Raw genomic sequence first — 26,081 nt, 5'->3', positions numbered from 1 at the left:
TATTAAGTCAGTTAGTAAGTTAATTGCTTAGTTAGTCAGTTAATAAGTCAGTTGAGTCAATCCAACGGCCGAATAGCATGTAAGTCATTCCGTCAGTCATTTACTTATTCATCTTGTCAGTTAGTTAGTCAATCAATCAATCTCTCTCTCTCTCTCTCTCTCTCTCTCTCTCTCTCTCTCTCTCTCTCTCTCTCTCTCTCTCTCTCTCTCTCTCATCTGTCTTGTTCTCCATCCTTCCTTCTGTGATTTTCTTTTCACTTTTTTCTCTCTTCTCTTTGCCCTTTAGGCTGCCAATTTTCTTGTCTCCCGGCTTTTCTCTTTTCTGTCTCTGCCTCTTCGTCTGTCTCTGTCTCTGTCTCCGCCTCTCTTTCTCCGCGGCCTTGTCATTAATTCTAATGTCAAGCAATAATCGATGTGCTGCCTTATTTACAGTCTTTTAACCTTGATTCTCTCTCTCTCTCTCTCTCTCTCTCTCTCTCTCTCTCTCTCTCTCTCTCTCTCTCTCTCTCTCTCTCTCTCTCTCTCTCTCTCGTTTTTCTTAGTATATTCAAGCTTCAGTCAGTTAATCAGTCAGTCCATTTGTCAGTCAGTTAAGTCAGTCAGTCAGTCAGTCAGTCAGTCAGTCAGTCACCCATCCACTCAGTCAGGCAATAAATATATAATCATCAATGAAATTACTCCTCACTCACTCAATCAGTCAATCACTCACTCACTCACTCAATCAGTCACTCACTCACTCACTCACTCAACTCACGCACTCACTCAATAAGTCAATCACTCACTCACTTAATCAGTCAATCAGTCAGTCAGTCAGCCAGTCAGCCACAGTCAGCCAATCTACGCTGAACTAATACTACATTTCCTCTTTCCACAGGGAGGAAACTGCCCCACAATGCACCGCGAGGCGTACTACAAAGGTGTGTATATTAACTCTCTCTCTCTCTCTCTCTCTCTCTCTCTCTCTCTCTCTCTCTCTCTCTCTCTCTCTCTCTCTCTCTCTCTCTCTCTCTCTCTCTCTCTCTCTCTCTCTCTCTCTCTCTCTCTCTCTCTTCCTGGTAGCTGTTGTGATAGAAAGTTTGCATCTCTTTCGTACAAATTTTCATCTTTATATAGATAGAAATTACTATTATTATTATTATTATTATTATTATTATTATTATTATTATTATTATTATTACTGAGCCATCGTAAACATGCTCTCTCTCTCTCTCTCTCTCTCTCTCTCTCTCTCTCTCTCTCTCTCTCTCTCTCTCTCTCTCTCTCTCTCTCTCTCTCTCTCTCTCTGTTATAACGTTCTTTTGTCTTAATCTCATTACTTCATTTCATTGTCTGTTTGTCCGTGTCTCTATTAAACCATAACTCAGGGTGACTATGTGTGTGTGTGTGTGTGTGTGTGTGTGTGTGTGTGTGTGTGTGTGTGTGTGTGTGTGTGTGTGTGTGTGTGTGTGTGCTTCACTGTGCCTGTCTAGATATGTCTGTATATGTCTGAATTTTTCTCTTTCTGAATGCCTGTCTGTCTGTCCGGGAATGTATTTGTGCAGCTAACTTCCCTGTTCTCTCTCTCTCTCTCTCTCTCTCTCTCTCTCTCTCTCTCTCTCTCTCTCTCTCTCTCTCTCTCTCTCTCTCACACACACATAGGGGCCCCGTTTCATTAACTAAATTTTTGGAATACTAAAATGGATGACAAAAGCGAGAGAGAGAGAGAGAGAGAGAGAGAGAGAGAGAGAGAGAGAGAGAGAGAGAGAGAGAGAGAGAGAGAGAGAGAGAGAGAGAGAGAGAGAGAGAGCAAATTGGCACAACCTACAAAATTCTGGCACCAAAAAACAGAAACATAAAAATTACATAAATGGTTAAAACAAAAATTTATAAAAGTTGAAAAAAAAATCATCCATTTGCAAATATCAATAACTGCTCTCAACTATTTCCCTTTTCTTTTTCTTTATTTTTAGAAAGCTGAGAGAGAGAGAGAGAGAGAGAGAGAGAGAGAGAGAGAGAGAGAGAGAGAGAGAGAGAGAGAGAGAGAGAGAGAGAGAGAGAGAGAGAGTGTGTAAATAAAACAAAATGGGATATTACGAGGAAATATAAAAAATAACTAAGTTTACGATTGGCTCTAGTATTATTTGAACCGTTTTCTTTACATAGCACTAAGCTTTCATTTTTTTATCCACTGTTATTTTTATTTATTTATTTATTTATTCTTTTTTTTATCGGAAGGGATGAAAACTTTCGACGAGTGTTAGTCTACTTTAGCTTTTTTTATTTTCTTACATGTGTTTGTTGCTCTTACTGCTACTTTTGCTGTTATTGTCGCTATTGTTAGCTGTTGTTACTGTTGGTTGTTACTGTTTGTGTTCAAACTAGTCGTTCTAATTGTGTCCGTTTTTACTTTTCATTTCCTCCTTTTGAACTGCGTAGATAAAAAAAAAAAGTTTATTCTCCTTATCACTTTTTTCCCTTTTTCGTAACCTACTTTAACTAGTAAAAACAATAAAGAAGTGAAAAGTATCTACAGTAAAATCCCTCTCATCCGGCATTCGAGTATCCGGCAGCTTCAAGTATCCGGCACATTTTTCCCCAAGCCTTAAAATCAATAAAAAATCAATGTGTACTCATCAAATCGATTAAAATTCCCGCGCGAGGCATACTTTGTCCCCTTGCCACCAGAGCGGCACTGCTTCGCGCCACCCGCGGTCCACCTGCACTGTGTTTACTCAGTGACTCAGTCCCGCGTGTGCACTGTTTATCGCCTGACGCCTTCATCATGCCTAAAGTTGTAGAAAAGAGAAAGCGTGTTGTGCTTACACTTAAGCAGCTGATCAGATCAGCTGCTGATTAAGATCAGCTGATCTTTGTTATGGTAAGATGCGTGAGTGTAGGGTGGTGATTGTGGACATAATTTCACTTCTATTCAAGTATCCGGCAATATTCAAGTATCCGGCATGTCGGCGGTCCCGTTGATGCCGGATAAGAGGGATTTTACTGTATTACTATTACTACTGCCTATTACTACTCTTACTATTATTATTATTAGAATCACGACTACTTTGGTTTACATTCTTGCTTTTCACCTTTTACTTTTTGAACTGCATAAAGAAAAAAATCATTCTACTTTCTACTTTTATTTTCGTAAACTTACTTAAACTGATAAAAGGAAAAGTAAAAAGAAATATAAAAAGGTGCATCATGCTTACTATTATTACTATTACTATTTTCAAGACTACTTTTTTTTTATTGTCATTATCATTGTTTTAGGTTTTCATCGAGGCTTTCATGACGTCATTGTTCTCGTGATGTCATGTCATGTCATGTCAAACGCACCATTTTTTTTTTATTGTCATTATCATTGTTTTAGGTTTTCATCGAGGCTTTCATGACGTCATTGTTCTCGTGATGTCATGTCATGTCATGTCAAACGCACCATTATCTCTCAGACTTGCGTGATGCCCCTTGGTTAGCTATTCTGCTCTCTCTCTCTCTCTCTCTCTCTCTCTCTCTCTCTCTCTCTCTCTCTCTCTCTCTCTCTCTCTCTCTCTCTCTCTCTGCATGACATCAGTCGTTTATGTATCGACTTTCGTTTTTCTTGGTCAACTTTAGTAGTAGTAGTAGTAGTAGTAGTAGTAGTAGAAATATAAGTTAGTAATAGTAGTAGTAGTAGTAGTAGTAGAAGTTAGTAATAGTAATAGAAGTTGTTGTAGTACCAGAAGTAGGGAATATCATTGCTCCTCCAATAATGACAAAGGATGCAGTATGTTTACTTGTGCGTGTGTATGTATGTATGCATGTTTGTATGTATGCATGTAAGGCTTTCATGGATGTAGATAGCACTGTGCATTATTAGAGGTAACCTTTAGCAACAAGTAATAGTAGTTAGACTTATTTTACTTTATATTCAGTATCCGACTGTCCTTCTTGTATGGTCTTCATTTTTTGCTATGGGGAAAATAAAGCTGCAATTTTTTTACACATCCTCGTAACTTTTGTTTGCTAAGGGCATGTCATATTACTTAGTACAGGCATACATGACCAGACAGTGTATGCGCATATGTATGTATGTAAATATGTATGGTATTTAACCTTGCATAGCTAATCCTTGACACTGCCTTGAACACACTAGTACCTAACCCACGTGTGTATATGAATCATGTATACTATATATCTTGAACTCTGTCTCTCTCACTCTCTCTCTCTCTCTCTTAGCTAGAAGTCTCCTCACTTACTCACTGACCTTACTGACTGACAGCTTTCACTTTGATGCTTAAAGGAGTAAAAACTGAGAGAGAGAAAAGAGGAAAGAAAAGAGAAAGAAAACACCTTATACATTTATCACTTTAGAAGCAGCAAAAAAAAAAAAAGAGCAATTATTTTGTCATACCACTTTTTATAGGCATACTTAGAATACGAAGATGCAAAAGAAAAAGAAGTGCATTACTATCAACATCCAGACCCAGATACACAACACTGCTGCTATTTGCTAACTACTATATATATTTTTTTTTACTATTATTACTTACTATCCTTATGCTAGTTCACTGCCTGGGTCTGGTTTTGGTTGCACAGTTAGCTATAGTTTTTATTTATTTATCTATTATATATATTTATTTTCAATGAGTCATGTCTTGAGTTAAATGTGAGGCCCCGCTTGTGTAGTACTGACGAGCCCCGGTTCCCTCCCCGCCTCCTTTCAGCTCACAACTTTACTGTCGAGCACCGGACCCCGCTGACCAGGTGAGTGTCGCAGCCAGGCAAGGCTGCAGCGCGTGTGGGGTGACTGAGTGAGTGAGGGAGCGAAGCAGCGGCTGAGTGGTTGGTACTAATGGCAGTGGTGGTGAGGGTGATGGACTGACTGCATGACTGGATGACTGGGTGACTGGACGGGCTATGGGTTATGACTGTGTGAAGTACAGGCACACACACACACACACACACACAAACACACACACACAGATACACCGAGACACTACTTTCACTTAAACTAACATTGTAATAACAGTCAATAGCATGTGTCCTTTCTTTTATCTTCATTTTTCTCATGACGTGTTTGGGGAAAGAGGAGAATGATGAAGAGAGGAAGAAAGGGAAGAGGGAGGAGGATGAGAGATGTAAGTTTTTCTCTCTCCTTCTCTCTCACGCACAGAAATATGAAGGTGTGTGTGTGTGTGTGTGTGTGTGTGTGTGTGTGTGTGTGTGTGTGTGTGTTTGTGTATGTGTAAATACCGACAGGTACATACGTATACATGTGCACCTCGCGGTTGACAAGGGGCGTGCACACGAGCTAACTGTATGTGCGTATAGACTTAAATTAATTAAATGTTTGTTGTGTGTGTGTGTGTGTGTGTGTGTGTGTGTGTGTGTGTGTGTAAATATATGTACACTGCATATGTGCGTGCGAGCGGTTAAATGTGTAAACCCCTTTCATAGAAGTGTGAATATGTATATGTACGTATGAATGTATGTACAGTATGTATGTATGTAAATATGACTATACATACTAAACCGCACGCCTGTATATATTATAACGGCAATGATGGTGATGATGATGAAGATAATGATGATGATGATGACGATGATCATGATAAACTCCACAAGCGAATATGAATAAAATCACGTAAAAAGGGACTAGTACTTCACCCCTTTGTACCCTTTGCCCCACAAAACCTATAAGAGGAGAAGGAGCGGCGCCCTTGACTCCTCTTACCCCCTTATCCTCCTTCCCTTCATCCTTAGTTAATATAAAAGAGAACTAAGGAAAATATATTATCTCTTTCCTCTGTGTTGCATATGGAAAAATTGTAAAAATAACCTATGATTTCTATACTATATTATTATTATTATTATTATTATTATTACTATTATTACTATTTTTACTATTATTTTCATTACTATCTCATATTTATCTATTTACGTATTTCTTTTTTCCAAATACAATATCACTCTAAAAGCATCTTTCTCTGCTTCATTTAACATTCTTGTGATGCAGATAATGTGTGGTGCTTAACCTTCTCTTTTATTTTTCATTTTATTTTTGGTACCGTTTATACTCGACCTTTCTACAACATTTTATCTCTTTTTGTATTATCCCTTTCCAGTACCATTCTATGTATTACCGTGTGCGTTTCCCATTACCCTTCTATGTGCTTTGGTGTACATTGTGCTGCAACGGTGGCTGTCGCATAGGTGTGGTGTGTGTATAGCTTGCTTTGTACTGTGTGTGACCCAATTCACTTTTACATTACAGGCGGGCGTGTTGCATCTATTACTACCGCCGCTCAATGGTCCGTATTCTTAAACGCTTTGTTCACTCAAAAGGGCTATTTTTCAAAGGCCACAGAGATGATCACTCGGGTTCTCATTGGAATTACAAAAAAAACACTTAAAAACCAAAACTGCTTCCATCAGAGCCTGTAAAAATTGAGTACAGACAAGATACAGAAGTGTTTCGGAATACGGTACCGTCTATTTTTTCTCGCATTTTGGTTCAAACTACCTTCATTTTAACCTCCCGCTCCACCTTTTTTTTTTATGACGCAAGCAACCGAGGTGTAGTTGATGACTTAGTTTACCCCCCGAAAATTTGTGTTTCCCCGCCGTGTTGGTGTGTGTGTGTGTCTGCGGTGGCGTGTGTTTGTTGGGAACTTTCTTGCCTCCCTGGACGAAACTGTTGTAATTGTCAGTGTTTTAGTTCGCTGGTTGTTGTGAAATGTTTCTGCTGACGGAGCCTTTGCTTGGTGTGCACGCGGGTCCTTCCTTCCCTCCCTACTTCCCTGCCTCCCTGTCTCCCTCCCTCACGTCCTCACTCATTCCCTCACTCCCACATTCACTCACCCTCTTCCTACGCCGCCCTGACGAAGGGAACACACGGCGGCGCTCATTCCGTTAATTAATACACAGGTGGACTATTTTTCCCCTCCGCGAGTTCAGGTAAATTATAAAAAAGTAGTGTGTGGTGTTCTATTGTTAACTCAGCGTTCTGCTCGTGATGGAAACATGTGTACGATGAAACCAATTGTTATTCATGCCAGGCGCTTTTAACTTGAATAAAAATGAGTGAAGAGAAAGAGAGAGCGAGCAAGCGAGCGAGCTAGAGTGAGCGAGAGGGAAAAAAAAGAGAAAAATATCACGTGTACGATAGACCACTACGATTTTTTTTCCTTTCAATTTGATTTCATTATTTTCTGAAGGGAAAAGATACGAGTGAGATACGTTACGGAACAGCGGGTTATCGAGCGATCAAGACACGTTCGGAACTAAACAAAGCGTCTTTTTTCCCCATAATAGCCTTTTTTTGTTGGGGGTGAATAGCATATGGAACAAGCTTTTCTTCTTACTTTTATGTCCTATGCCACACTCCTCAATCTTTTCACTGCGACACGAAACAATAACCAGCACCAGAAGCAATGCGTGAAGTCTTTATAAGCATATACAAGAAAGTTAGCGAAAAAAAAAAATATATATATATATATTGTAGTTTTAAACAGTTTTAAAGAGTCAACGTGGCTGTAGAACAAGTAAAGATCTCTCAGAGTGATCGTTAATTAGGGAAAGGTGTACCAAATAGCAGCTGAAGGGTTAAGAAATCTATGCTATGACTCTAGAACTTTCTACTGCACTTTTTACTCGTAATTCTGAATATTCCTTTTAACTATTCTTCTTTGGGACTGGCATCTTTAATGTCTTTTTTTTTCCCCTGTCATTTATTGCCCTTGGCCAGATGCCCTCTTGCATAAAATATTATACAACTCAGTCCCTCTCTCTCTCTCTCTCTCTCTCTCTCCTCTCTCTCTCTCTCTCTCTCTCTCTCTCTCTCTCTCTCTCTCTCTCTCTCTCTGAGTTGATGCATGTGGAGGATGAACATAAACGAACTGCTGGATGAAGAACCGGTGGAGATGTTACTAGTGGATGTTAAGAAAAGAACAGGCAGTGGATATTAAAGAAGTGGATGTTAAGAGAAGGCAAAGCAAGTGGAAGAAGTGGATGAGAGTCCGTAAGGGTTATACACTGGTGGTGTCAAAACGTGGAGTGGGAAAGTCAAAGGTGAGGCGGACATCATTCATCCACAGGTAAACAGGAAGAACTAATTAATGTCGTTACGCTCACTTAACTCTGATCGACGTGCTAATTACGACAAGGTGATTTGATTATGATTTGCTGGTCGTCCATTACATGCAAATACTACTACGTATGTTAAGGTTTTGTACGACTATTAATGTGTTTTGAAAAAGGGTAACTGACAGCAAACCAAACCTGATTATAAAGTGTGTTACAGGGAAGGTTTTCATGCAGCTAATAATGTGAAATGAAGAGCCACCAAACAGCTATATAGTGGTTTTATGTATTTGTGTTTTATAGAGGGTAATTAACAAGCCAACTAGATTATAAAGAATGATACAGATAAAGCTTTCATGCAACTAACTATGGGAAATGAAAAAGCAATAAGCAACTGAAAAAAGGATGGAAAAATGTGTAATTTTATTCTGGAAAAGATTAATTAACAACAAACCAACGAGATCATAAAGTGATGCAAGGAAATGAGAAACTAACAAAGAACTAAAGAGGTTTTGTACAATTGTGTTTTGGAAAAGAGAAATTAACAACAAACCAACAGGATAATAAAGACCGATGCGAAGAAATTTTTCATGCAACTACTAATGAGAAACGAGAAACCACCAAGCAAAGAAAAAAGAGGTTTTGTACAATTGAGCTTTGAAAAAAGGAGAAATTATCAAACCAACGAGATTATAAAGAGTGAAGAAGAGAAAGTTTTCATGGAACTAACAATGAAAGATAAGGAACAACCAAGCAACTGAAACCTTGAAAATTCTCCATTACGTACCACGCGCCTGAGAACTTTTAAAATCATCCCCAACAAGTCAGTTCCTCCTTAAGAAAAAAAAAAAAAACACAAGAAAAACGAACACCCACATAAAACAGCAAATTAGAGAGTTATGTAAGTTCTGCAAGAAAATCGTATTATTTCTTAAGTAAGGAGGGAAGTTTATTCAAAAAGTCTTATAACTTCAACGAATTCCCAACACCTTGACCCTTTTATCACCATTTTCTTATATTCTTCACAGGCTTACTTTTCTTTTTTTTTTTTTTCTTATACAAACCTCGCTCGATTTTGAGAAGTTTGTTTACTCCAGCTTTACCTTACTTCCTTTACTTTATTCTCTCTTCACCTCGCCATTTATGAAGCTCTACAAATTATCACCCTTTCATCCACTGCCTTACTTGATATTTCTCTTACGAATCCCACGCGAGTAAGAAAGAAGTTTGTTCACTCCTTACTTTATTTTATTCCCTTCCCATCTCATCTCGCAATTCCTGAAGCCCTGCGAAAGAACATACAGACAGACACTCAGGTAAAGTAAACACACTTATAATAACTGTCCAATGTCTTCACTTTCACCTGGTCTACTTTCAAATGTCCTCTTACGCCTGCTCTACTTCATGTTCCTCCCACACTACATCATCTCACTGCGGGGACGCGATTAAGTCAGTCAGTTAATTTAATTTTCCACGCACTCACTCCCCATGCGCTTTCACGTTTTAGACACAAGCCCTTGCGATTCGGTGATGCCTTAGATTATGTTCCTTCTTCGTGAATTCTTAACCTAGTCCTAACTATCAATCCGTCGTTAATGTAATCGTCAACCACCAATTTTGATCCAATTCATTACTAATCTATGAGCAATCCTTTTTAATCAATCCAATATCAGTTTAAAGTGTCAATTGTCTAATCTAGTAATATATCCATCATTCATCTAACCGTGAATCACTGATTTTAATCCCTCATTTCACTACTAATCGATCATCAATCCAATTTAATCAATCCACCATCAGTCTAATCAGGAATCTCATCACCAACTCATTGTAATTCAACACCAAGGAGCTTCATTCCACATCACACCAATCCATTACGCCACGAAAGGGGAAGACAGGGAATCACATTAGCAAACCCTACAAATTAAAACCTCGCTTGTTTGATTCCTGCTTCCTACTGTGCTCTTCAATTAGATGCAGCAGTATTCGTGTGTATCTGTCGTAAGTGAAGGGTCTGCATCTCTTTCTCTTTTTCCTAAGGCTCCTGTGTCCCTCCTTCCTACAGTTCACCACTGTCTCTATTTCCTAAGAATCCTGTGTCTCTCCGTCTCACTGTCTACCATTGTCCCTCTACTTGCGAAGCCTCCTGTGTGTCTGTGTTTATCGTCTACTATCATTTCTACTTGTTAAGCCTCTTAACTGTGTCTCTCTCTGTTCTATTGTTTACCTCTCTCTCTCTCTCTCTCTCTCTCTCTCTCTCTCTCTCTCTCTCTCTCTCTCTCTCTCTCTCTCTCTCTCTCTCTCTCTCTCTCTCTCTCTACCTCCGATGCCTCCTGTGTCTCGCCCTCATTTTCTCAAACCTGCCAAATGTATTGTCTACACCTTCGTATTCATTCCACAGCTACACCTGTTAGTTCCTCAAAAACCCGAACAATTTAAATGGTCCAACTGATTTAACAAGATCCTCCCCCTCCTTCCCTCCTTTCCTTTACAGCATTACTTCTCTCCCTTCCATCCTTCCTTTCCAGCGCCACCTCCCCTCCTACCCATCTCTCTCCCTCCTATCCATCTCTCTCTCTCCCTCTCTTGATAACGAGCATCGGTCTGAAGGAAAATATCTACAACCCTGAACCCCCCAAGTCTCGCAATCACCGTCCTGGCAGTGACTCCGCGGCGGGCGTCATTAGAGCCAGTGAAAAACAAAATAATATTCTCACGCCTCTCACCATTCTACTCCTCGCAGTGGGGAGCAAAAATACCTTCATTATAAAAAATCCTCCTCGATCACAGCCCCTCCAGTGAAACCTTTCCAAGACTTCAAAAGGCCCTTTGATATCGAGGTGGGAGGAGCTTCTCTGCGTGGGGCCACCTGGACACGCCTTGAGGCACCTGCAGCGCCACCTCCAGACTAAAGAAACCATATACCCCAGAACGCCGAAGGGAAATTGCAGGTAGAAGAGCAAAGGATCACCAGGACCACACTGGTCCACTGGGACTGCCAGGCTGTACCTGGGAGGGCCCGTCAGTGACTCAAGAAACTGATCAAAGACACGTCTGGAAAAAAACAAAAACAAAATAAAATAAAAATAAAAAAAAGTATCCCAACTGGCCAACTGCCATCTGGAAAGGAAGAAAGAAGGAAGACCCTGCAAATAGTTGTAAATAACCTTTTGGTATTGGGAGGTCTAAAGGAAACTCCCCAACACAACTAGTAATCAACGGAGAATTACTCAACTTTCCCCCAAGAAGTTGACGGTCGCTGGATGAGGACGAGGACGAGGGGCCTAAGAACGCGACACGACCCACGGACACAGACACCCACCAGCCCCTTAATCACCGCCGCCAGGAGCAAACAAGACCTCCGCCAAAGTTACCTGAATGAGAACATAACCTCTATCGTACTTCCTCCATCTTCCTGCTCCTTCTGTTTCTTATTCTCCTCCTTTTCTTTCTGATTTGTCTTAAGTTTTATTCTTCCTCTTCTTTCTGTTCTTCTTCTTTGTTTCTTATCTTCCTTCTTCTCTTTCTGATTCCTCCAATTTTCTTTCTCCTCTTTCGGTTCTTCTCCCTGTTCCCAACCTCTCTTAACAACAATAATCTCTGTTAACAACCCTATCATATATTTAACCACCAATACCAGTGCCTCCACCACCAACACTACACACACTACCTCACACTACCGCTGCAATCTTTTCCCACAACCACCACAATCACAACCACGCTCCATCAGTACCATAACTCGTGTTCAGAGCCTCTTCCCTCAACCAGTACTCACCATTACCAACGCAAAAGTCCTCCTTTGTCACCGTTATAGTCTCTACCAGCATTAGAACCACAGCCACCACCACCATCACCACCCAATGACAAAACCATTATGAAAATTGAACCGAAACCGAGCCCAAAAAATAATGATAGGCATCGATAATTATAATGAGAGAGAGAGAGAGCGAGAGAGAGAGAGAGAGAGAGAGAGAGAGAGAGAGAGAGAGAGAGAGAGAGAGAGAGAGAGAGAGAGAGGGGAAGCGGTAGCTGAAATTTTTTAACATCATATCCAGATTTTAATGGAAGAAAACCAAGAATTGTAAAAGAAAAGAAATATGCATAGTTTTATAACGAAGACAAGAAGAACAACAAGAACAAAAAGAACAAGAACAACGAGAACAAAAAGAAGAAAATCCAAGACAAAGAAGAAAACAAAAAAAAGGAAGAGATAAAAGCTAATCACCACAAACACACACACAGAGAGAGAGAGAGAGAGAGAGAGAGAGAGAGAGAGAAATCAATGTTTTCCTCTTCGTCTTGACCTAGGTAACACACACCTGTCACACACAAACCTGCCACGCACACCTGCCGCTCATTCTGACACGCCTCGTTACGCACCAAGCCAGAAAAAGAAAAAAAAAAGCAGACTTTGAGTGAAGGAGGAAACGGAGACGAAAAGGAAGTAAGGAATGTAGGAAGGAAATAAGAAGAGGAGACAAACTGAAAGAATATTTTCTTTTCAAGTTCCTTATATTCTCTCCTTCCTTCCTTCTTTCCTTCCTCCTCAGTAAGAAGGAAAGGAAGGAAATATGGAAGAAACGGAGGAGACAAACTGACAATATTTTCTTATTTTGTTCCTTCCCTCTTTCCTCCTTCATTCCTCCTCCCTCCTCGCTTTTCCTTCCTATTTCTTTTCTCCTCCTTCATTCGTCCTACCTCACCTGCTCCTCCCTCCTCACGTTTCTCTCCTATTTCTCTTCTCCTTCCTTCTTACCCTTCATTTCTCCTTTCACTCCTCCCTCCCTCCCACTTCACTGCTCCATCCTCATACCTCCCTCTTACCTTTCCCCTTCCTCCCTCCTAACTGTTCCTTCCCACATCACTTTTTACTCCTCTTTTCTCCATCCTTCCTTCCTGCCTCCCATCCTCACTGCTACCTCCTCCTCCTTCTCTCCTCCCTCCTTACTTATCACTCTTCTCCTACTCCCCCCCTCTTCACTCTCCGCTCCTCGCTCGTCGCTTCTCACCACCAGCAGGTCTCAAGGCAAGGACATATCGTGAGTTAGTCATTACGTGGCGCCAACTTGTCTCTTACCTGAAGCAACAACGACTCCAGCTCACACGTCAAGAACCAGACACGGCAGAGTAATATCAGGCGTCTTTGTAATTCCATCCTGAGTCAACTTCACCCGCGGAAAAAACAGCGTGGAAAATGCACTTCAAAATTACGTATTCTCTCCTTTGGTATTTTTTTCTTGAAGTTAACGTAATCTAGCCTGATCTTGTTTATCGTAGGTGGGAGTTATTATTATTTTTTTATGATATTTTGTGGAATATTCATGTTGAAAATTTACCAAGAAGTTATAATATATAGGAATAAATGTTGTTTTTTTTATCTTTCTGAAACCGATTATTTTTATGCATTTTTAGGCTCTATACGTACTACTATTTCCATTTCACCCATGAGGAAATATTATTACCTTCATGTATGGTACGTGTTTCAACTTTCTCGAGCACTGACGCCTCATGCACTCCAGGGAAGGGAGGTGAACATTCAGGCCTTCACATATAAAAGAGACCGACCATCAAAGCCTACAAGAATTAGAATTGCAGACCTGCCTACTGGAACCAAGAACACAACGAAAAGAGAAAAAAAAAAAACATTGAAAAAAAAAAATGTTAAAATGTCCAACACTTGAGAAATTGTTACAGTAATTTTCTTTTTTTGGGGAACGACAAATTGAAGAAACTTAAATTCTGACACTGAATATGAAGGAAAACCGTGACAGAACACGCATACCGTCACTGCACTGAACAAAAACTCTGCAAAACACACGCACTGCAAAACCTCGATCTACAAGTATGCAAGATCTATATATTCAGAGCGCAGAAAATATCACTTCACCCAGGAAATAACATAATCTCTTAAATATTTACCGTAGATTTTGATAGTATGGTCTTATCGCCACCCTGACCTTCCAGCCACCTTCCCTATAGCAAGGCGGCAACAGGGAGAGGAGGGGAAGGTCTTCGGTGCCGCCACACTTATCCAATGCAGACAAACCGCACTACAACATTTTTAGGGTTATAGCTTAAGGTTACAGTCAAGAGAGTCGTCCGACCTTCCTTCCTTCCTTCCTTCCTTCCTCCTCCTCCTACTCCTCCTCCTCCTCCTCCTCCTCGTCTGACTCAACCTTTCCTCCCTCACTCCTCCCCCTTACCTGTCGATCCTGCACAGGTGGTCATGTTCTCTCTCTCTCTCTCTCTCTCTCTCTCTCTCTCTCTCTCTCTCTCTCTCTCTCTCTCTCTCTCTCGCTACACCCACAATTTACTATGTAACTGTCACTCCTTCAATGTCGTTGCGATAAATTCACACACACACACACACACACACACACACACACACACACACACACACACACACACAAAGGGCAATAACAGGAAAACATTTCGTATGCACGTTAATTACAAGTACGTACGTATATCATTGTTTACACCCTCGTTCAAGCACCTAGTACAACTTTCACGTACGTCAACCTCATGTGTTGTGTATGATTTCCTTCTGACTTCCTGCGTGTGTCTGAGTGTCCAGTGAGGTCATCCACGCATTCCTTCCCCTTACACGTCATTCCGCTACTAAGGTGACAGGCGGAGGCAACATTCTAGAGTCTCCCCTTCCCTCTTTTTTTCTTCAACTCCTCCGTTTTCTATGATGGGTCCTTTTCCTCTCCTTTATATGTATATTTCCCCCCTCTGGTGTTATACGAGTCCCCTTATCACCTTCTCGTCCAGTTTAGTTCCTACGACTCTCTTATCCTCTACTACCACTGCTGCTGTTACTACTACTACTACTACTACTACTACTACTATAACTACTACGCATCTCCCTGTTCACTATACAGTACCTCACCTCTGCACCAAACCTCTGCACACATATTCTAAAGTTCTAAACCATTCTTCGCTTCTCAAGTCTTGGTTCGACTGCTTGCTTCTTTTCTAGAACTGCTACTACTATCACTACTACATCTACTATGCTTTCCCTGTTCACTATACAGTACCTCACCTCTCTACACCTTCACGTACTCTCAACCTTCCCGTGACTCTCATATCCTAGTTCTACCCCTTGCTGATTTTCTTTTACTGCTACTACTGCTGCTACTACGCCGTCCTTCTTCATTACACAGTACCTCACCTCTCTGCACCAATGCCTCTATACAATCTACTAAGCCTTCCCCAGCCTTCCTAGTCCTGCTTGTTCTACGTTATATACCTTGCCGCCTTTATAGTACTACTGTTGTTACTGCTACTACTACTACTACTACTACTACTACTACTTCTCGCCTCTCTTCTTCACTAAACAATATCTCAACTCTCCACCAAACCCCACGCATTCTAAACCTTTCACCGCCTTTCAAGTTAAGGTTCTACTCCTTCCTGCCTTTCTGTGCCTCCGGTTCTTCTCTCCCCACATGCATACACTACTGCACACTTCGTTGCTTCACAGTCACAGCTTAAGAGAGAAATAATCCTTTTCCTTCCTACCTTCTTTCATTCTTTCCTTCCTCTCATGTTATAGTGATTCTATTGCTTTCCTATTTCATGTTTCTATATTTGTCCTCTATCATTTTATTATTTTCTGAAGTACTGGCTATTTTTTTTTCTTATTCCTATTGTATTCGTGGTATATTTCTCAGGGTCTCTTGCACACTCACCTACTCGTCTATTCATTCTTCCAATAAATCAACTTCCTATTCTGACCTCACCGGATTCTCAATAGCTACTCTCTCTCTCTCTCTCTCTCTCTCTCTCTCTCTCTCTCTCTCTCTCTCTCTCTCTCTCTCTCTCTGTCTGTCTGTCTGTCTGTCTCTCTGTCTGTCTCTCTGTGTGTGTGTGTGTGTGTGTGTGTGTGTGTGTTGTTCCTAAATCTATTTCCCGCTCATCCATTAATCAGTTCAACAGTTCATTCGCTTCCCAAATTCAGTCAACTTTTTTCTTAATTATAGTATTTTTTTATTTTTAGAGCGACTGCTTTCCTTCACCTTTTTCTCTTTCCTATTCTTTTTTTACTCCGACACCTTTAATTTCTTCCTATCAGTCTAACAGTTCTACGCATCAATCATTGTTCAATCCAATAAAATATTTTCTATTATTTCCTTAGCAATTGGTCTTTCCTCCCTATTTTTTGCCTAAATTTCTTATTTCAGACCTATCCAGCCATCAATCCTTGTGATCACCCATTCATTCATCAACTAAAGTAACTTAAAAATTGTCCACATAAAACAGATTCTTCATTATTTCTCAACAGTTCCTCTATTCTTGTATGCTTTCCCTATACTTCCTATTCTCACATACACCCATCCAACCACCCATTCATCGATCCATCCTTTCAAACACCCATCAATTCTTCAAGTAAATTCACTCAGAAATTGTTCCTATTAACTCTTTCACTGCGATACAAGACAATTAACACCACCAGAAGTAATGCATGGAATATTGATAAGCATCTACAAGAAAGAAGGGGATTAAAAAGAATAGTCTTTGGAGTTTCTAACCAGTTTAAAGATTGGAGGTGGCTGTAGAATAAGTAAAGATGTTTCAAAGTGACTAGCAATTCAGTAAAATAGCAGTCAAAGGGTTAATTTAAATTATTTTCTATTACCTCATACAGTTCCTCTTCTTATATTTTTTTGCCTTTTATTTCTTATTTCACACCCATCCATCCATCAATTTTACCAAGCAGCAATCCATTTCCTCAACTGAATTCACTCAAAAACTGTTCACATTAATTATCTTTTCTCTATTATCTCATAAACAGCTCCTCTTCCTGTATTTATTTACCTTTATTTCTTATTCCACACCCATCTATCCATCAGTCTTTCCAAACACCTATTCATTCCTCAACTAAACCAACTCTTACATTCGTCACCTAATAACCAGCAGGCAGCAAACCAGCAGCGTTCGTGCTTCTCATTCCTGTGATTTTTTTTTTTTCTTTTTTTCATTCCTCGAAGACCCTTTTATTAATTTTTTTTTTTTTGCCACGCTTGTCAGGGTCCGGAGTCGCGCCACCTTTTCACATCAAGCTGCCACCACTCCCAACAGAGTCTCATCCACTATTCTTTTCAGCACTTCAAGCCCTATTGTAATACCCTTTTGGCCACCTTGACATTCAGCTCCTCCTCCTTAGTCCTCTTCTTTTCTTCTCCGCCACCTCTCCGAGTCCTCTTCCTTCTTCTAGTCCTCCTCCTTCTATTTCTTATATTCATTCTTCTTCCTTTCTCTTCCTGCTCGTTCTTTTTCCTCATCTTCTCTTTTCTTCTCCTATTCGTCGTTCTCCTTGTCATCTTCCTCTTCTTTCTCCTCCTCTTTGTTCATCTCCTTTTACTTTATACTTTCTCCTTTTACTCCTTATATCTGTCCTCCTCCTCCTCCTCCTCCTCCTCCTCCTCCTCCCACTACTTTTCTGGCAACACCTGTCCCACTGATTTATTTCTTACCTCCACACACACACACACACACACACACACAGACACACACAAGTTCACTTCGCTAGGTCAGAGTGGCAGCGGTGGTGGTGATGGTGGTGTTGGTGACAGGGAACCCTTCTACTTCGCTATCCTACATTTCTTTCCTCAGACAAACAGCCTAGTAAGCGATAATAGATGTAATGTTCCTTGTTCGTCCTTTGTGTTTCTTTATATTCCTTCCTAGTGTCACGTGTTTCCGGAATCTTTTGTAAGTAAACAAGGGAAAGAAAACATATGAATTTAAAACGCACGAGTGGAGAGCAAGATTTTTTTTTTTTTTTTTTTCGTGTAGGCTTGGCGTGTAAGCTGAAACTTTAAAACAATGCCTTCCCTAGGCGCGAATGAGACTGGTTCACTTCTTCACGGATCTGTTTCGCTTGCTGGTTCGCTAAATTCACTCACAAGGCAGTTCAATTCAATTTGATGCTTCAGTTCGTTTCTATTAAGTTTGGTTCACTAGGTTACATTCATGGTTCTTTTTTATTTTTCTATTTTTCTTTTATTTTATTTACCCGATTCACTGGATTCACAAGAAAGTTCAGTTTCATGTCACAGTTCATCAAGTTTAGCTTTCTAAATGACGCGGTTTGTTTGCTGCTGGTACGGTTGGTTCTTGTTGATTTGCTTACTCCCTATACTAGTTCATTATGGTTAATTTCATCTTTCATCTACAACTTTGATCCCTGGTTTGTTTGCCGGTTCACGAGGTACGCTTGGGGGTTCGTTCGGTTTCGTTACTTCATTTGAACATTTTTTTCTTTTTAGATTTTCTGTTCATTCATTGGGTTCATTCAAGGTGAACAACAATAGCAACAATAGAAACATACCTTGAGGCCATCGTATTATTGCCACTACAAGCGAATAAAAAATAAATAAACAAACGAAACAAAAATTAAGTTTAAAAATAAATCTAAAAGGAAATTAATTAAGTTACTGATTCAGTCAATTTACAATGAAATAGATAATCCAGAGTTTTATTTTACTTTTGCCTCTATGCACCGAAACTGTGACGTAAGCAGAGAGAGAGAGAGAGAGAGAGAGAGAGAGAGAGAGAGAGAGAGAGAGAGCTACACTAGTGTCACTTTTTCTCCTTCTCTTCTCTCCTCCTCCTCCTCCTCTTCCTCCTTCTGCCTCTTTATCCTGTAGCTAGTTATAAATAGTTCCCCAAACAGGTTTACAAGGGGCAAGAGATCTGCTGCTGTTTGGTTTTCCTTCATAAACCTTTGTAATCCTCCTCCTTTTCTTCCTCCTATCCTTCCTTCTCCTCCTCTCCCCTTCCAAAAGTATGATAATGAGAGAGAGAGAGAGAGAGAGAGAGAGAGAGAGAGAGAGAGAGAGAGAGAGAGAGAGAGAGAGAGAGAGAGAGAGAAGGAATGTAAATCACAGCTCCCTTTCAATCATTCCTTGCAAGCCATGAGAGAGATCAAGACCTTTTCCCTTCAGTTGCAAGATGGCATTTCCTGTCCCGGCCACTCCCCTTCCACGCGACCAGTGATTGCAGGGTTCCCTTCCATTCCCATCTACGTAATCGTCCCTCTCCCTTTCGCACCCTCGGGGAAAGAAGAGAAAAGAAGAATGGAAATAAAAAAAAAAAAGCGAAGCAAAGAAAGACAGAAAAAAGTGAACGAAGGAAAGAAAGGAAAGAAAAAAATTGGAAATAATCTGATTTATGAGAGGATATCGTACGTGAACGAGAGCAGGATAGCAAGAGGGAGAGAGAGAGAGAGAGAGAGAGAGAGAGAGAGAGAGAGAGAGAGAGAGAGAGAGAGAGAGAGAGAGAGAGAGAGAGAGAGAGAGAGATGTAGGTACGTCTAATAAAAATAAGGTAGAAGAAAGGTTCGCTCTGCATAATCAGGTATCCATATGCATGAGCCTCGGTCCAGGAGGGAAGAGGAAGAACGCACGATGTTGAAAACTGGACTGGGGCGATGTATATAAACTACGTACATGTGTGAGGGTCTTACGGTGCGTGTGCGTTTGTAAGGTGAGTGAGAGCGTGTGTGTGTGTGTGTGTGTGTGTGTGTGTGTGTGTGTGTGTGTGTGTGTGTGTGTGTGTGTGGAGTGAGAGTTATGGACCCCCAAGGAAAGGAGAGAGACTGACAAATAGACAAGACGAAGCAACAAAAGTGGGCAGAGGGTGAAACAGGGAGGGACAAACAGTGTAAGTCGAGACAGGAATAGAAAAAAAAAAAAAAAGAGAGAGAGAGACCAGGCAGACAAACGTGCAGAACTGAGACACGTGGGGAGACTTTAGAAGAAAAAAAGAAGCACCAACAGACTTCTTATCTCTAAAAATAGAGACACGATAAGAACTCAGTGACTTTGGGCTTTCAAAATCATGGTGAAGGAGTCCACTTGAGTGACCAACCACTCATCCACCTCTCTCCTCCCGCCTGTCACCACTCCTTCTATCCCTCATCCACCTGTCGAACTAACCAACCCTTTTCTCTCTATTCTTTCCAGCCAACACCTGGACGCAGAGTTAGCTCGCTTCCTCTGCACCCGAAGTGAGAACCATTAAATACTCAGCACCAAAGGACGCCGCTACAGCACCCTAAGCCAGCGCCACCTGCACCACATCACAAGCATCTCCATCTCTCGTCGCCCGTTAAGTGCCACGCCCCCCACCGCGCCCCGTGAAGAATGTCCACGTATCCTTTGTGAGTGTGCCCCGCACCTGGACGTCTGGAGGAGCAAGATTGCCGAGCGAGAGGCGGTGAAGCAGGAAAAACACGGGAATGTGGCGAGAAAAGTGTTTGTTAACGTGCTTGTGAAGTGAAGTGAGGTGAGGGGGCGTGAATGTCGTGCACTCAGAAGTGGAGGTGGTGGTGGCATGCTGGTGTCGTGAGGCATGAGGCGGTGGCGTGTCGGCGCTGTGAGTTGTGACGTAATGGTGCGTTGGTGCTGTGAACTCAAGAGGCCTCTCGAGACCCACTAGAATTTTACCGTCTCGCGCGCTGCTTTCTTGCTGCACTTTAAGAATCGGTTTTCTCTTCGCAATTCGACTCCTTCTCTCTCCGCCTCGCAAGTGTCTGCTGCCTGGGGGCGTCCCTCAAGGTGTCCAGCGGCCCCCCAGGAGTCAAGGCTTCAGCGGAACGGGACGTAAGAAGAAAAGAACAAGATCCAACTGTGTCGCCGCTGCCTCGCCACTGAAGACGCTCCTGTCGCCACGTCTTGCAGCGAGCGGCCTACACGTGACGACAAAAGGTCAACAGTCATCACACACTCACTGCTGTACTATTGACGTCATGAGTACTGACGTAACCAGCTGTGACGTCAGTGGAGAGATTGTCTAGTGCAGCGCCATCGACGAGTGAAATATACAACAAAAAGCTAAACACGATCTTCAGTGATATGATAAATTACAAACAGGAAACTGACAAAAAAAAGAACTTCCTTAAAAAAAAAAAATAATAAGAAAGCCAGTGTACATAAGTTGTAATTAGGTATAAAAGATAAAGACAAAGAGAGAGAGAGATATATATATATGACTTTTATAAAACTGCCGATAGAATGTATAGTGTTTACGTGCGAATCTGTGACGGGGACGAGGAACATGCAGCGAATGTGTTTTGTATGTGAAGAGAGTGCGTGGTGACAGACTCGGGTGGCGATTGAATGACTGACTGACTGTCTGGCTGGCTGTTCGTAAACCACTTGATGTGTAACTTAATTTGTGTTCCGCTGAATTTTTTGTGTTGCGAAAAGCTGCACCTGTGTGTGTGTGTGTGTGTGTGTGTGTGTGTGTGTGTGTGTGAACGGCGTCGCAGGGCTGGTCCCGCGGCGCCCTCACCATAGCGTCTTACGTAGAGTATAGCGAAGTGCGTTGTGTTTGTATTAGCGGGGCAGCGTGGAGACCATAGCGGAGGACAAAATGTAAGAAGACACGTGGGAAGAAAGTTAATCTTATGAGAAGAAATGTAGAGGAAAAAAAGGAAAAGATGGAAAAAAATGAGAATCTAAGAAAAAAAAAAAAGAAGAGGTGGAGTAAGAGGAGGAAAACGTGAATGAAGACAAGGAGAAGGAAAAAAAAGAAAGCAAGAACAAAAAAAAGGAAGACAGAAGACCAAGAATAAACAAAAACAGAAACACAACACTCCAGATTTCAATCACAACTAAAGAGAACTTTCAATTCATTACTAAACCTTTGCCTAACTCATCACACTCCAGAGAAGACTCATGAAAACCAACGATGAGTACGTATATTCATCACTTTACTCTCTATGAACGTCCCTGACACCAGTCCCTGCCTGTCTGTCTATCTGTCTGTTCTTGGATGTCTGTCTGTCTGTCCGCATCAGGTCTCCTCGCGTATCTAGACTTGACGCCCCGCCAAACAACACAAAGCGCGACAATTCGTCCACTAATGTAATAATATTTTGTAATCTGTGTCCTGAGAGAGAGAGAGAGAGAGAGAGAGAGAGAGAGAGAGAGAGAGAGAGAGAGAGAGAGAGAGAGAGAGAGAGAGAGAGTTACACTAGCCGCACCTTTATCAGTAACAGCAGCCTTAGGTAACGTATCAAATTCTACTAAGTCCTTTTTTTCTTTTACACAACAGTCCTTTCCTCAAGTTAATTTTTTTTTTCTATCCTCTTGTTTCTCATTCCCTCCCTTTTTTTTCCCCCGAGCCACACCCATCCACGTTATCCCTTCTTCTACTCATTTCATTCAATTTCCTCCTATTTCTCATTCCCTCCTTTTCCTTTTCAAAAACATCTCAAACTTCGCTGCTTCTTTCATTTTATCTCCTAATCGTGATACCCTCCTTTTCTTCTTAAAAACACACGACAAACTTTATTCATTCTCTCTGCATTCCATTGTCTTCTACCTCTCATTCCCTCCTTTTTTTTTTCCTTTTGAAATAATCCACAAACACTCTCCTATCATCCTCTCCTTTTCCCTTTTTTAATTCATTCATCCCCCTCACCAACCAACACACTCTCTTTCTTCTATTCTATTTATAATCTCCCATCTCTCACTCCCTCCGTCCTCGCCCCTCTCTCAAGCACAATACCAAAGTTCCATACCAGCACAAAAATCCGTCTCCATCTTCTATTTTGAGCCTGGCCACTTGAAACTCCTTCAGTCTTCCCTTCTATTCCAATGCATCTTGCTCCCATCCTCCCTCCTCTTTACCTACCACTCGTCTCCCCCTTACAATTCATCCACCGAGAATCACAAGTATCCGTGCAAAAGGCTGTTAAATATCACACAATAGACACAATAATAGATGCATTGTCTCCAGATGCATTTTTGTTTGCTGGCGTCTTGTTTTTTTTTTTTTTCTCTCTACTTTTTTTTTTTTTGTTCCAGTTATCTATTTGTAGAGAGCTCATGATTTAAGTGTGTGAATGTATCAGTGCGTGTGTTTTTGTGTGTGTTTTGTTTTTCTCTCTCATGGGGGGGTGGGGAAAGAAGGGGGTTGTTTGTTTGTGTGTTTTGTGTGTTTGTGTGTTCTTCATGTTTGTTTAGGTTCAGCAGCAAACACCAGCACCACTAGAAACCACACTCCTGTTGTTCTTACGTACTGTGTGTGTGTGTGTGTGTGTGTGTGTGTGTGTGTGTGTGTGTGTGTGTGTGTGTGTGTGTGTGTGTGTGTGTGTGTGTGTGTGTGTGTGTGTGTGTGCTGCAATCCTGCCTGTCTGCCTGTCAACATCTGCCTGTCAGTTCCGTCTGTCTGTCTGCCTGTCTGTCTGTCTCGCCTTCGTAGGTCTGTGTAAATATTTAGCGACTGAGGAAAGCAACACTCTGAAAGGAATCAATGACGGAAGGAAGAAAAAAAATGAAAAGAGAAGGAAAAAAAAAAAACAAGATAAATAAAAACACATGAAAAGAATCCCAACGGAATCGCGCACAAAGAGAGACAATCTGAAAGCGAGTGAAGATTGAAAAGAAAAAAAAAAAATTTAATTTAAATGTGAAAATAAAAAAAAAATAAAAAACAGGATTCGAACTTGATCGTGTTCTTCCTGTCATTTATCATCCTTTTAGAGATACTCTATTTTTATTATCATCATTATTATTATCATTATTATAATTTCCTTTGCCTTGTGTCGGCCGTGGCGGGGACCAGACACTCATACACACGCTTATGTATGTTCTAACGGACCTTCATGTATGTGTATGTACGTGTCTGTGTGCCCCAGTCACGTGCACACAAGAAAACTGCTCACGAGTATGTATGTACGTATGATGTACGTACTTATGTATGTATGTATACCAAAAATTCGACAGAAACAAGAGATCGGAGGAGTAAAAATGTAAAGTGAAATTTTGTGATACGCTTTTACTCTCACTCCTGTTTATCTTCCTATTCATTTCTATCAATTTTCCTGTTATTTATCTTTCCCTTATTCAATCTTCCGGGCGATACACATTCTTCCTTTAATTTCTAGCCCATCATTTTCTTCCTCTCTTCTTCCTATCGTTATTACTTTCCATCTTCCTGCCTATTTTACTTTTTCAAGTATTCTTGTACTTATTTCTTTCACTTTTCTTTCCTTCCCTAATTCATTCCTCTTATGGCAATAACATATTCTTTCCTTTTATCAATTTTCTCCTTTATTTCTTCCTTTTTTAATTTCTTCCCGGTGATATATCCTTCCTATAACTATTGCTATCCTTCCTTTCTTTCTTCCCTCATTCAATCACTTCTTCCACCAATCTTTCTTCTCTTCTGATGACACATTTTTGTCCACCTATTATATTTTCCATCTATTTTTTTCTGCCTTTGTGAGTCTACTATATCAAATCAAGACTAACCTGGCATTACATACTCATCCATCATCCTACGTATAGTTTCTCTAATGTAATGCTCAACTTAACTTTATCACGCAATACAATCTCCTTTCCTTTCCCGGTATTTTCCCGTCAATTCAGAATCAATGTATCACTTCCCCACCACCTCTCCTAACTTAAACAACAAGCAATAATAACCAAGAACTGCTACTTTCTGTGTGAACAAAGTTTCTTACTGCCTCCAGCCTGACGTAACTCTCGCCATCAAAGAGAGAGAGAGAGAGAGAGAGAGAGAGAGAGAGAGAGAGAGAGAGAGAGAGAGTTTTGCTACGTTACATCTCAAGTTATCATCATTACTTCTACAGTTGTCATTTCTGGGTTCCAAGTTTTTTACATTCGTCCGTGTTTGTTACGACGTAAATTTTCTATGTTATATGACGCGTCCTTACTTGTACGTAGTTAATTATTATTAACTGTACTTGACTAAAATATTTTTCCTGTTTCTCCTGTAACGCTAATAACTTCATAACGTTTTTTTTTTTCTTGTTCTTTTCTCTCTATTTTTTTTCCTGGTTGTCATTTAAGTTTCAAGTCTCTCTCTCTCTCTCTCTCTCTCTCTCTCTCTCTCTCTCTCTCTCTCTCTCTCTCTCTCTCTCTCTCTCTCTGAAGTTGCCTGAATCTTCCTATCTCCTCAGAATCTCTAACACTTGGTCCTAACTGCAATATTCCTGACGAAGGTGTGCCAGTGTTCGATGTGGTAGAGAAGGAGGAGGAGGACGATGATGATGATGATAAGGAGAAGGAGGAGGAAGAGGAGGAAAAGACAACACTCTGACAGTGAAGAATGATGCTCGCGGTGGTGGTGATGGTGGTGGTGGTGTTGCTATTATTGTTGTTACTACTAATTATTAATGTTGTTGTGAAGGAGGAGGAGGAAGGACTGTTTTGTTATCAATGTAAAGTGTAAGAAATGTAAATAATAAAGACAGGGATTTGTACGAAAGAAAAGAATACCTCTTGTTTTACTGCCTCGCCTGGGGACACTGACTTAGGGAGGGGGGGAGAGGAAGCAGATAAAGAGTGAAGGTGTTGAGAAGGGAAGGGAAGGGAAGGGAAGAGAAAAGAAGAGAAAGGAAGGGTAGGGAAAAAAAGGGAAGGGAGATGGAGGAAAACGTCATGACTGAAAAGAGAAGAAAAGAAGAAATAAAGAGAAAGAGACGGGAAGACAAGAAAAGGAAGGTAAGGAAAGGAAAGGAAAAGTACTGGAACGAAGGAAGGGAAAAAGATGGAAAATACAAGAGAAAAGGTAAGGAAGGGAAGGAAAGAAAGAAAAGAAGAAATAAAGAAAAGGATAAAATGGGAAGAGAAAGAGAAAGGAAGGGGAGGAAAAAAGAAAAGAAAGGGAAAAAAAAGATGGGGAAATACAGAAAAGAAAACAGAAAAAAAAGGGAAGGGAAGGTAGGGTGGAACGAAGGAAGCGGAAAAAGGTGAAGGAAAAAGAGGAAAGTAAGAAGAAATTAAATGGAAGAAAAAGACCAGAAGGGAAAGAAAAAGAAGGGAGAAGAAAGGAAAAGGAATGAAAAGGAAAGGCGGAACGAAGGTTAGAGAAAAAGGAAAGGAAAAAAGAAAAGAGAAAAAGAAAGCACGGGAAGGAAAGCTTAAAGGAAAACACACTAAGATTGAGGTAAGAAGACAAAAGGTTTCGCGGAGGGAGGGAAAAAAGCAAGATAAACGAGAGAGAGAGAGAGAGAGAGAGAGAGAGAGAGAGAGAGAGAGAGAGAGAGAGAGAGAGAG

The 26,081-nt window shown here is 40.9% G+C and overlaps 1 protein-coding gene across 2 annotated transcripts in view; it reads left to right on the top strand.

The window, feature by feature from the left end:
- LOC135114227 (carbonic anhydrase-related protein 10-like) overlaps positions 1-22,488 on the top strand; it is a 121,667-nt gene extending 99,179 nt beyond the window's left edge. The window contains exons 9-11 of one of the 2 annotated variants that reach the window (XM_064030016.1): positions 875-917; positions 4,686-4,725; positions 20,013-22,488. In XM_064030016.1, coding sequence (XP_063886086.1) covers positions 875-917; positions 4,686-4,725; positions 20,013-20,070 — 141 coding nt within the window. In that variant the 3' untranslated portion in view covers positions 20,071-22,488. The remainder of the gene's footprint in view (positions 1-874; positions 918-4,685; positions 4,726-20,012) is intronic. The other variant, XM_064030017.1, reaches the window with a different exon arrangement.
- The last annotated feature ends 3,593 nt before the right edge of the window (positions 22,489-26,081 follow it).

This window comes from Scylla paramamosain, chromosome 27, assembly GCF_035594125.1.
Source record: "Scylla paramamosain isolate STU-SP2022 chromosome 27, ASM3559412v1, whole genome shotgun sequence".
NCBI lineage: Eukaryota > Metazoa > Arthropoda > Malacostraca > Decapoda > Portunidae > Scylla > Scylla paramamosain.
This window is presented reverse-complemented; position numbering and strand designations above follow the sequence as displayed.